At 36.8% G+C, this 13,849-nt stretch overlaps 1 protein-coding gene across 7 annotated transcripts in view; it reads right to left on the bottom strand.

Annotated features, from left to right (window-relative positions):
* Positions 1–1,723: 1,723 nt before the first annotated feature.
* The window catches only part of DACH1 (dachshund family transcription factor 1), a 475,022-nt gene continuing 462,896 nt past the window's right edge, over positions 1,724–13,849 (bottom strand). For all 7 annotated transcript variants that reach the window (XM_054013430.1, XM_054013459.1, XM_054013449.1 and 4 more), the window contains one exon: positions 1,724–4,461. In XM_054013430.1, the coding sequence (XP_053869405.1) occupies positions 4,444–4,461 (18 nt within the window). In that variant the 3' untranslated portion in view covers positions 1,724–4,443. The remainder of the gene's footprint in view (positions 4,462–13,849) is intronic.

The raw sequence follows: 13,849 nt of genomic DNA, 5'->3' as shown, positions 1-13,849 counted from the left end.
TCCATAGGTAGTTGAGTTTGTCAGCTGATGCCTCAGGGATGTTTGTAAACCTTTAGGTGAATATTTTCCACACAGTTCAGGAGCCTGTGTTCAGGAGCCTGGTTTGAAACTCCTGGTGATCTGGCCATGGCCAGATCTGATACTACAGATGGGCAAGATGTGAATACTACAACCACTTCCTGATACAGCGATCCATTTCTGCTTCTTGACCCACACTTCTCCCTACTGTCTTCTCTGTAGGTATCTTCCACATCTCCTTCCACTTGATTGTTCTTTACTGTGGGGGAGGATCTGCTTTTGTGGTTGTACTGCCAGACCTTAAGATAGCTACTACCACTAGTGTTGTTCAACTGGACCAGTCCAGCCGAAGCACTGGTCAGTTCCAGCTGCTGGTTGCAGTCTCACTGCCTGACTACTTAAGAGATGACTCATCGTGCAGAGAGGACAACATGAAGCCAATGGAGATGCAGGTAGTTTCTGAAGGAACTGATGGAAGCTCCTTGTTTGGGATATTTAAAACTGGACTGGAAAAATGCTAGACAATTACTGTAAAGAACAATCCTGTACTGGCACGGAGATGGAGATGGATTCATAGACTAAACAGTTTTTTTTTTCATCTTAGCTCTATAATTGCACCATTCTAGTTCTCAGAGCTATCAGTAAGCTCCAGTGGAACACCAAGGAGGTACTTGGCTGCACAAGTACGTAGATGGTTTTTGACAATGGGGCATTTTAAAAGCAGAAAGAGAAAGGAGAATGTTGTTGCTGCACATGCAGGGGATGAAAGAACTCCTGTCTGAACTATTGGCCAGCAGCGAAAATCCTGTGGGATCCATGCAGCCCTTAAATCACACAATTGCAGCACTCAGAATACCTAGGAGTAATTAAATAGGCTGGTCCAGCTAAGCTAATCTCCTTCTGATTCCCAAAGCAAACCTGCTCCCCAGTGAACACAGGAAGCAATATTGCAGGTGAAAGCTCCTCAATTCTCATCACTGTAAAAAGGGAACATGGTCCTTAACGTGTAAGAAGAATATGTAACTTTGGGGTTCTCTAGTGCAAAAATATCATACTTCCAGATTTGTTTTGAAAGACCTGCCTTCAAAAATGCCACCAAGGTCCCTACTCCCTCAGAAACTCTTAAACTGTTTAAATGTTAGAAATATTTTCTGTATGTAAAACAAAACTGTTAGGATTTCAAGTTTCTAAATATGTTGTATCAGTTGAAGGAGATTTCAGACAAAAAAACTGGGTTAGAGTAACAAATCCCACACACTCTTGTAGTTACAGGAATATGTTTTGTTCCATCAATATGTCCACTTTACATTATTCAGCACAAAGCTTTGTGAAATAAGAATCATGGGAATATCACAATATAAAGGAAAAAGGTACAAATAACAGCTTCATAAACTGAGCAATGTACATAAATAAATCATGTAGATGGGGGCAGTTTGCTTAGCTAGCAAGAAACAAAATATGGAAAATCTGCTTGTTAAACAATAACCACAGAGTGTGCTTTTATGATTTTTTTTTCACCACAGTAATTCATATTAGAGATAGAAGCAGTTGCATGTTAAATAAAATCATTCAGCATTGTTCTCCTCGCATTACAAAGAGCTGACTTATGTTGTTTTTAGATGTCTCCCATTAGAAAGTAAATATTCCTCTGATGTTATACGTTTCACAAAATTTAATAAAGATGAACTGTAAATAAAGTCACAGGGAGATTTCAGACAGTTTTATTAGCAGATTGTTGAAAAGAAAAAGAAAATTAAATACAATAACAGTAAACGTGGTTCTCACATTGAAACCAGGCTCAAATAACTAGGCTACCATAGAAAAATTTCCAATTCTTGCATTATGATGTAAAAACAGATTTTTGTACAGATTTTGTACAACAAAATTCGTAATAACCTTTTATCATTTTTAGAAAACTTTAAATATATAGATAAAAATAGACAATTTTCATAGGTCCTACATGAAGATGAGAATGTTCTGTTCCAAGGGCTTGCATAGAGCGCAAATGTGGTTATAATATAGAACAACTAGACATTAATATCTTTAAGATTTCAAAAGCATATAAACAATACCATGAGCACACTTTTTCTTCATAATCTATGCAAAAACAAACAAACAAACAAAGAAAAAACAAAACAAACAAAGGAAAAAACCCAGCAATCCAAAACTTGTGTAACTGAAGAGGGGCAAAAGTTCAACTGACGGTAACATTTCATGAATTGTAATATTTACACCATTTTATTAAGCTCTTAATATCCATCTTATGAATTGTTTCCCCCTTAATCCTTAACATTTCCATTTATGTACCAAGCCAAATACTGAGGCATTCCTAAAGGTCTTGAAAGTATATACTGTAAAACTATTAAACCGACTTACAGGTGACTCTATGCAAGGAGCAGAGCAATGGCAGATGCTACTACATATTTCAGTTGTAGACTTTAATTCTCTTTCAGATATGAATGATTCAAAAGCTTGCCACAAGTCCATCAAAATTTACAGCGGTTAACCCTTTAAAGACTGCATATGAAAAAACTGGTGTACAGAATCTTTGAAGTGTTCAAGCAACTATGAAAGAATCATGATTAAAAAACAAGGTTACTATAAAGAATTTGGTAACAATATTTAATGAAAAATATTGCTCGATATTTCTTTTAAAAAACTACCCATGATGTGAACTTGTATGTACAACTTTTCTATTGTTAGAAAAGGATTGTGGTGGACTAAATAAGGGTGTACCAGCATGGCAAGGAAAGACCTACAAACCATAGAAGCGCAGAGCTAGAGTTTACAAATCTTTAGATTTCTTTTTTAATTTGATAAAATGATATCCAATCAGAACTATTTTGTAAAGGAGAATTTTCTTAAGTTAGGTATCTTAGACATTTAAGATTCTGATATGTTTCCATGTAATAAATAACATTTTATATGCATACATTACAGATGAAGAAAGCATAATCACAAAACTTACAATAACAACGCTGATTCACAAAATCAGTCTTTAAAGGGGTAACTTAAAATTATGCAAAGCAAGGAACATAATGTAAGTATGTAATAAGCAGTGTGTTGCAGCTTACTTCCAGTTATCAGCACAAAGGTGAAAACACATTGTAGCTTTCATAAAGACAGTGAAAATAACACATAACCACCCTTCCCTAAGATAAAGTGAGGGAGGAACAATAGACTTCAACTGTATCACTCAGCTCTACGTGGTATTGGACTGATACATCAAGTGTTTGTTAGGTTTTCTTTTTAGCAACATTGACGTAATATGACATTAACATATAAAAATATTTCTGGCGTTTTGACTTGCTGCTCAGCCATAGTCCATTCTTAAAAGTGCTGTTTCAGGGCACTAACCAGGGATCAATATACAAATAAAAGTGGCTGATACGGAATTCTGATTCGTTACCAGATGCTTAAGATCTCATTCATTAATACTGTGACTCCAGGACAAATATTTACATGCCTGCATGCGTTAAAACTAGAAAGGCGTCTTTCTGACAAACAGGGTGACAAAACATTATCTAAAATGTTCATTTTCCTAAACGCTAGTATTCTACTGCATACATAATACCTTCCTGGTGTGGTTTGTGTTTATATACTGTACACGTGACCAACAGTTTGAATAAGAAGCAAAGTCTTTTGTTTTTTCCATAAACCCCTGCCAGTTTAGAATGAGAAATTATTACTCGTTTTATTTATATTTTTGTGTTTATTTTAGGAAAAGAGACTTTGTGAACAGTAAAACAGTTTTGCTTACATTCAGCATTTCCTTTCTCTTAGACAAAATTTCATTTTACTTCATGTGGTCTAGCATCCATGTGTTGGTCTCCTGGAAAGCATGTGGAAAAAAAGTCTTTAGAAGAAAACCCACGTTCACAGAGTTTGAAAATTGAATATAACAGGTTTTTTTCCTTTTACTTTTTTTGTCAGAATCCTCTTATGCCCCCATACAAGTTTACTTCTGAGCTGACTTGCTGGTTTAGGTATGACAAAACAGTCTGTAAGTGTAGGTGGATACTGCTGGAAGGATTGTTTGATGTGCTCAAATACAGAATCATCAGAGGAGGACAGAGTTTTCATTCCATTAAAAAGGGAATGTTAGGCCTTGTTCTGACTGGTCTATAACTTTGTATACAAGGATGCAACAGCAAAGCTGCAGTTTTTGACTGTAAGAAGAGTGAAACTTGTACATTTACAAACATTCTCTAGGTCTCTGGCTTGAGCCACAGGTGATAACCAAAGGAGAACACTCTTGCAGAATGCTTTAAACTGTTGAAGAACATTGATACACAAAGTTAAGGAAGTTGCCTTGAAAACACTTTGTTTTTGTAGACCTTCCAAATAGTGAACATCTTACTGCACAGTTCTTTACCGTAGCACAAATTGCTTCAGCAGGAAAAATTCAGTACATGACTGTAGTTTTCAAATAAAGTCGTCCATCTAAAATAAGAAAACAAATATTTTCTTTACATATTCATTCCTGTACTGTATCAACAGAAATAACAGTTACTTTGTAAAATGGATAATTGCAAAATGTCATGTGCCATAAAGCTATTTTAAATGAGCAATGTTATCAAGAAATCTGTCGTCATCAAGAAATCTGTTGACCTGTCACTGATGTAACATCACCTATATGTATTCAAAATTAACTCCATCAACAATTACATACAGTTTGCAAGATTTGGACACTGCAATTGTTTCTAATACCTGTAAAGCTTTTATATATGCTGCATTCATATCAATGCACGGAGACTAGGAAAGTAGGTGGAGCTTCTGTGCATGTGATTTTACTGATATGCAAACTTAACTGAGTACTTTTGAGCAGCAATTACTTCCTTCATGGTTACAGAGCAAAAATATTCCTGCATACAACCATGAGTACTACCATCACTAAAGGCATAGCTTATAACTTATGCTTTAGCTGTGTTGTTAAATATACCATGTAATGTAACCATTGTGCACTTTTGTAGCTATTTATATAGAACCCAGTATAGGATATTTAATCAGTATCAGTGAGCCTTTTCTCCCATAAGTGAGATTAACTAAACAATTACTATGTTAAAGATGCAATCATATCTCTCAATTTTTACCATCCAACAGAGAAACAAACATTCAAGTGGTGGGGAACCATGAGTAATAAATAATAAATTATTTGAGTCAGTAACACTAGAAATAAAAGCACTGAGATGCATAGAGCCTTCCGCCCAAAAGTATTGTAACCTGATTTATAAGTATAAAGCAAAACCTACTGCTTTATGAGTACAAGATGTAAAATATATAGCTCTATGTATATGTATATTTCAAGAGTATAAGCAAGCTCGTGGGATCATTCTTACTATGCTATTCTGTGTGATAAAAAGTGCAGGTTCTCTGGCTCTAAACTACTGAGATTAAGGCAAATTATGAAGCACATTAATCATGTACAATGGATAATTATAAAACACCCAGCCTAACCATGAACCTCAGCGCACTACACTACACATCTGTATTTGAAGACACATGCAGCACAGAAGTCCTTTTGGTTCAACCCCAATATACCAACAAGTATTTGCAATATGGTTTACAATTCAACCTGGTTAATCTGAATTAGTCTGTAAAGTTCACATTAGAAAAAATTAAAGTCAACAATTCAGTGCAATGCAGATTTACTGATAACCAATGAAGTCTATTAAATACTCAGACAACTGCATAAAACACCTGAATCAGTGAAATGATCTGACGATAAATATTGAGAGAAGTTTACCTGAAGAGCAACTGAAATTATAATACAAATGTAACTGACCATATTCTGTCCTCAGCTACACCCCTTGCAACCCCATTGTCAAGCTTCTGTGGTGGCTGCACAGGGAGAGAGGGCAGACTTAGCATCTATTTCTTTCCTCTCCTGCAGTTGTTCTGCCCATTTTCCCTCTATTCTTAATTTCATTTTGCATCACTTTTCCTGATCTTTTCTCCCCTTCACTCTTCCCTGTCCCTTTCCTTTTCCCAAAAGTTCCAAGCCTTTTTCAGTGGAGTGTTCCACCCTCCCGTTACCTGCCACCGCTTAAACTCAGAACCATTTCAGTGTTCTCTTTGCTCTTTATGTTCTTTGTGCACTAGAGATAAAAAGGAATTGAGTATTGCCTCAACTTAAAGGCTTTTTATTCTTCGGTGATGCATGAAGTGCAACCAAAATGTCTGTGAGAATCCTGGGGGGAGGGGGCGGAAGGGAGGAGAATGAACATGTAAAAACTAGCCTGGTAAATATCAAATCAGGAGGTATGATAAAACTTATTTAAAAATTGTAAAACTTAAAATGGCTGGACCCATTACAGGCTATAGTTACATATAATTCTCCCACACATATTTAATAAATAGTAACAATAGTACTAAAGCTGTCTCAATACCTCTGTAGGAGAATTACTCTATAGTATATACCAGCATTTTGGATATCTTGAATGTGTGCGTGTTAATGAGTGCTAGGCATAACTCCTGGGCCTAAACATTAAGATAACCTAAATTCAGTGACTTATATTTTATTTGACTATACTTGGTCTCTACATGCCTTTTAAATAAAATGTTTAGTTTCAAATATTCTCAATTCAAATATGTCTGTATGATGCTGAACTCTTCTAACCACTTATGTGAAAAAAGGATATGTAGACAACGGCAGTACATTTTTAAAAAATCATTGCTTAAGGAGCCAATCTGACACTGAAGTCGATGGGAGTTTTTTTTCAAATGGGAGCAAGAGAAGGCCTTGCATTTTCCATCTAAAGTCAACAAAAGACAATATTGATGAAGGTCTTAAAAAACTCTGTCTCCTTTACAAAGTCGAATACATATTTGTTTTTAAAACTTGTTACCTTCTACGATATGATGGATATGTATGATAAAATATAAACCTCATTGTTCCTCAACCAGCCTAATGGTGGATTATAAAATGTGCCATTAATTTTCTTTATATTGATAATGACCTTAGAATGCTATAAGTGAACTAAGTATCTGATCTAATCCTAGAATGCTATATCTGAACTAAACATCTGATCTAATCCTATTGTTAGGTTCCTTATAATACATCTATATTCTCTCTTAACTTGTTTGACTAATTCTCCTAACAGATGGACAAATGTAGCAAGCATTAAATATGTCAGCTGTAAAATATATGCCACCTGCCATGGTTACTGTAGATTAGGCACTTTGAAGATTAAGTCATACTTAGTAAGATTTTAACAGTTTCCAGAAATTGCAAAATATTTTATTTAATTTTTCAAAATTCACAACAGGAGGGATAAGATACAAAAATTAACAACTTTTTCTTTAGGACCCATTGCACCAAACTGCGCTTTGAAAAATATAATACCTACACCAAGGTACTCTTCTCAAGAGACTGCTCATGGTAAATTTACAAGCAGGAGAAAGAGGAGGAGTTTTTGTAGGTTTCATGTTCTTCTCCAAGTACACATGCTGTATATAGCAGATAACCTCATGAAACTACAAGTAAAGAACAAACAGGCATCTCGCTCTCCATCTCAGGGACGTGGTGACATCAAACCACAAGACCAAATGTTGAGTAGTCTGTGAGTTGCTATAGCTTCATATTATGATCTAATATAGCTGATCTAATACAATACTTATATCCTTTTCTCCCCTTTCCTTTCCTCAGACTACCCCCTCCCATCCCATACAGGTCTCACCTCTCCTTTCTCCAAGCTCCTTTCTCTAAGCTCCAGCTGGAGTGACTGGAGCCTACCAATGCTGTTATCAAAGTGATCTTGGCCTTATGAAGGTGCTGACAAAATTCCTGTATGAATCCTACTGGAGTGTTATCATTAGTAGGGTTTCCTAACTCAGAGGAGCATACCACAAAACCCATAAAACCTGATAGCTAAACAGGGCCTTGCAGGTACATTATATTTTATTGAATTTAGTATATGTAGATTTTATATATAAGCACACAAAGATACTGTGTATATGATTAACAGACATATATTATATTCCCCCCAGACAAATATATACAAATAAACTCTACCGGTTTTGCTTATTGCTCTATGTACATGTCCATAAAGATGGAGTGTATTTTTGTCACAATGAATACTGTTTTCACAAGATACTGTACAACACTAGAGGTATGCATGTTATAAATACACAGTAATACCTCCCACTCTTAATGTTAAATATAAAATACAAATTAGGAAAATTGTGATAACTTGCTGAGTAAAAGCACTTATAATTAGCAGAATTTAACTATGTTTTAATTGGTCTCCTGTAAATGTCAATGTTCAGCAAGATTGAGTTACTAAAAGGAGCTTGCACACTGTGAAAGTGCCCACACTCTTAACACTCATATTTGTTTTTGTTTGTGGGGGATGTGATGACAGGAGTTATAGTTCAGGCAAGGGAGTATTTAATTTTTTTTTAAATCCTTTTTAATTAAAGCTCATCTTGAGTTTTTTGAATAAACACATCCAAATAGTTACAAGGTCAGAAATGTCATGGACAAAAAACAGTTTTGACCTAACGCTTGAAAAGGGTAGGGTAGGGGGAGTGGGAGTTTGAAGCAATACATATGCCGTGAGATGCCTCCTCTTTGAGAAGTAAACTGGGGAACGTTTACACTCACACTTGTGTAAGGTGTGCAACATTTAGCTTCTGGCGGTCTAAACATTTTGCTGGATAAAATGCAACTGTATTACAGTATTATTTCTGTTAACATATGCAACTGTAAAAGTGTAAAATCTATATGACATTTCAAGTGTAGCTTTAGGTTGCAATCTAAATAAATAAAATAATCCTGCACTTAAATCAATGTCAAGTAGAATGTAGTGTGCAAAAGAGGATGCACCACTCTTGGGATGAGCCACTGAGGCTGTTTGAGATCAGAATTTATTGTGTATTACTAGGTTACCAAAAGAAACTACACCATTTGCTCAAGAAATTCCCGCAAAAAGCACAGGAACAAATCTGCACAGACACACCCCTAAAAGCCCAACCAGGGGTATTCTATCTGCAACCCAAGATCCATAAACCTGGAAATCCTGGACGCCCCATCATCTCAGGCATTGGCATCTTGACAGCAAGACTGTCTGGCTATGTAGACTCTCTCCTCAGGCCCTATGCTACCAGAACTCCTAGCTATCGTCGAGACACCACTGACTTCCTGAGGAAACTACAATCCATTGGTGATCTTCCAGAAAACACAATCCTGGCCACTATGGATGTAGAAGCCCTCTATACCAACATTCCACACAAAGATGGACTACAAGCCATCAGGAACAGTATCCCCAATAATGTCACAGCAAACCTGGTGGCTGAACTTTGAGACTTGGTTTCACATTTGGGGACAATGTATACCTTCAAGTCAGTGGCACTACTATAGGTACCCGCATGGCCCCACAGTATGCTAACATTTTTATGGCTAACTTAGAACAACGCTTCCTCAGCTCTCGTCCCTTAGCACCCCTACTCTACTTGTGCTACATTGATGACATCTTCATCATCTGGACCCATGGAAAGAAGCCCTTGAGGAATTCCACCATGATTTCAACAATTTCCATCCCACCATCAACCTCAGCCTGGACCAGTCCACACAAGAGATCTACTTCCTGGACACTACAGTGCTAATAAGTGATGGTCGCATAAACACCACCCTATACTGGAAACCTACTGACCACTATACTTACGTACATGCCTCCAGCTTTCATCCAGACCACACCACATGATCCATTGTCTACAGCCAAGCTCTAAGATACAACCTCATACAACAATCCCTCAGACAGAGACAAACACCTACAAAAATCTCTATCAAGCATTCTTAAAACTACAATACCCACCTGCTGAAGTGAAGAAACAGATTGACAGAGCCAGAAGAATACCCAGAAGTCACCTACTCCAGGACAGGCCCAACAAAGAAAGTAACAGAACGCCACTAGCCGTCACCTTCAGCTCCCAACTAAAATCTCGCCAGCGCATCATCAAGGATCTACAACCTATCCTGAAGGACGATCCCTTATTCTCACAGATCTTGGGAGACAGGCCAGTCCTCACTTACAGACTGCCCCCCAACCTGAAGCAAATACTCACCTGCAACTACACACCACACAACAAAAACACTAACCCAGGAACCTATCCTTGCAAAAAAGCCCGTTGCCAACTCTGTCCACATATCTATTCAAGGGACACCATCATAGGACCTAATCACATCAGCCACACCATCAGAGGCTCTTTCACTTGAACATCTACCAATGTGATATATGCCATCATGTGCCAGCAATGTCCTTCTGCCATGTACATTGTCCAAACCAGACAGTCTGTATGAAAAAGAATAAATGGACACGAATCAGACGTTAAGAATTATAACATTCAAAAACCAGTCGGAGAACACTTCAACCTCCCTGGTCATTCAATTACAGACCTAATAATCGGAATACTCCAACAAAAAAACTTCAAAAACAGACTCCAACGAGAAACTACAGAACTGGAATTAATTTGTAAACACCATTAAATTAGTCTTGAATAAAGACTGGGAGTGGATGGGTCATTACACAAAGTAAAAACTATTTCCCCATGTTAATTTTTCCCCTACTGTTACTCACACCTTCTTGTCAACTGTTTGAAATGGGCCATCCTGATTATCAGTACAAAAGATTTTTTTTTCTCTTGATGATAATATCCCACCTTAATTGATTAGTCTTGTTATAGTTGGTATGGTAACACCCATTTTTTCATGTTCTCTGTGTGTATATATATCTTTCTACTGTATTTTCCACTGCATGCATCCGATGAAGTAGGTTTTAGTCCACGAAAGCCTATGCCCAAATAAAGGTGTTAGTCTCTAAGATGCCACAAGTATTCCTCATTCTTTTTATTGGTACTACAGTGATGGTTGCTTTAGAAAGGTGCATATTAAAAATGACCATCATTATTCTAGTAAAAGTACCCTGCAATCCTGGTTACAGCTGTGGTTTATGAAAATCCATGAGCCCACATCCAAGGCTCTGGTGCCAAACCTGCACTCTGTGGATTACCAACCAGCCAGTTACCATCAATAGAAGGCTACCAAGTAAACTCTTTTGTAGTGATAGGCTAAAGCCTTTGCAAATGGGGGAAACCTGTTCTGGCTATGGGAGTAGGGAGGGGATACCTACAGTGTTTGACCATAGAAGACCTAGGATCTATTCTTATCACTACCACTCATCATCTTTGGACAAGTAATTTCATCTCTCTACACTTCTGCTTTCCTTTCGTCTTTCTTTTCTTTTTAGATTGCAAATAATTTCTGGGCAGGGACTCTCTCTTACTGAGTCTGTACTGTGCCTAGCACAATAGGGCCCAGACTTTAGCTGAGGTCTCTAGAGGCTACCATAATAAAAATAATAAACTAACACATCACCCTGATTCTATTTTAACTGAAACTACAGATTTTTCTAATACTGCTAAAAAAAAATCTATTTGAAGGCCACCTTCTTTAATGGTAGTTGAAATAAGCTGAGCTCAGAAAGCAATCCCTTTGCAAGCCAAATACTACCATATAACCACTGGCCCAAACCTTGGCTCTCATTGAAGTCACGGGGAATGTTATACTGAAGTTCAATGGATCAGGCCCATTGCTACTACATTCTGAATACTTTCAAAAAATGTCAATTTTGATTCTAGCCAGCTGATGTAATTACAATGCATTTCTCCTTCTCTCTGCAAATAGGGTGGCATGCAGGCAAATGAAATATCACACCAATAGAAGTTAATGTAACACACATTTTGTGACTTTAGAGTCATTATGGTATTTTGTCCCCAACATTTTATACACTGTGGTACTAGAGTGCAAAACATCATGATCCAGCCTCATTCAATATATTAAAAGAAATAAAACACTTGTGACATAAAATAGTGCTACTTTTATTTAAATAGAAGAAAAGATGCTCACTTGAGCTAAAGAACATAATAAATTGTATTTCCTATTAGGAAGTAGCTTTATTGAAAATGACAGCTATTTTCTCAGAAGTTATTTCCAGGTACCTGTAATCTAATGAGGTTTATCCCTTTCAAGGAACAGTAGTACATGCATGTCCGAATTCACACAACCTCCTCAGCCCAGAGCTGATAAAAGCACTAGCAAGCCACAGCTCAAGCACTTTTAAATTATATTACCGGCTGGTTTATTTGTTTTAATAAGATGGGGCAAATGTGAATCACAGTGTACTTCTAACCTTTCATTCAACCTGATGTTTTAATCATTTGGAGGAAGAAATAATAATAATGATAATAATGAATGGCAAACAAATGGTAATGATTCATGTGGTGTTTGACAAGAAGGCAATGGGAAGTCAAAAGAAACACAAATATATTGCAACAGACGGAAAGGATCTGAATCAAATTGTAACTCTTCTTCGAAAAACTTAAAAGGAAGCAGCTAATTAAGGGTGAAATCTATTTTTTCCCTACTCTTCATATATTTTATTTAAAATGCAGACAAAAGAGGATTTATTTACCACAAAAACAGGAAGACCCCCAAATGGGAGTCTGACTGCTTAACCATGGGAAAACCATTTATGATGAGGGTGATGTTCTTTAAAAGACCACAAAATCTAACAGAGAGTATAATCCTGGCATTTCTAAAGTGAGTTCAGTTCATGATATGTGGCTAATTATTAATCTTTACAAAAATAACATGCCTAGAATGGAAAAGACTCCTCCTGGGTACAAGATCATCAATAACACTGAAGCCCTTCTATAGTATTCAGGTGGGGGTAAATTGAGGGAGATGAGACATGGGTCTTCACATTACTGCATACCAAAAAGGTGGTCTTTACACTCACCCAAAATGGTTGGTGAGGAGACAGGCAGGTCAAGGATTGATATGCTGATTACACAGCACCAGTACCCATACCCTGTCAAGAAAATAGGATTGAGGAAAAGAGGGCAGGGCCAGAGTGCAGCGTGCTCAAGAGTTGAGGCTGGTGGATTTCATTCTCCAACCCTCCGAAAAAAATCAATGTTTTCCCAGGTTTAATGCAGAGATCAGAGCCGGAACAAGGCATAAGTAGACTAAGCAATTGCTTAAGGCCTGGAGCAGCTCAAGGTGGTCCCCTATTAATTATTAGCATGTGTTTTGTCTGGGGGCACCCCAAAATATTTCTGCTTAGGCCCCCCCAATGGGCTAGTACGGCCTCTGGCAGAGATAGATTATTTTCACTCTGCATGTTCAATAAACTCATGCAAGCATGAATGTACTTAAACACACTGAGATAAATGCTACTCCAATTTATCTTCTGTACAATGCTACTGAATTCTACACATTACCTCCAAATTTATCCCTTTGCATATTGTGAGTAATGACATACTTTTAATTTTTCTACTCAGCATTCACTTACAGGTATTGTTGTGCTAACATTTCATGTAAACATGCAATGGAGTGATATGTTCATACTTACCTTTTTGAACTAAAGATTTTATACTTAAGATGTTTAAATTTTGCATCCAAATTTCCAGAGATTAAAATACAGAATGGAAAAATATCCAATGAGCTGCCTAGGTGTTTGTAGTTTCTTTGAATATTAAAGTGAAATCTCCACTATTTCAGGATCTTCTCCTTTCAACAGTTTCCCCATATATTTTCATTGTTTATATTTTTTTCAATCACTTCATAATCACATTGGATGTTATGAGAACAAGCAAAAGGTCAAAAGTCTGATTAGTAAACTAACAATTCCATTAAATATCTGCACATATCTCCTATTATTTAAAGATCATCCAGATGACACAGATCTTGCATTTTAAGTACACAAAAGACATTGATGTGGCAAAGTGAGAGGTTTGTTTTTTAAAAAGAAGATATAAAGCAATAGTACAC

The sequence above is a fragment of the Malaclemys terrapin genome, chromosome 1 (genome assembly GCF_027887155.1).
Source record: "Malaclemys terrapin pileata isolate rMalTer1 chromosome 1, rMalTer1.hap1, whole genome shotgun sequence".
Lineage (NCBI taxonomy): Eukaryota > Metazoa > Chordata > Testudines > Emydidae > Malaclemys > Malaclemys terrapin.
The sequence above is the reverse complement of the archived record's forward strand: the minus strand, read 5'-3'. Positions and strand labels throughout refer to the sequence as shown.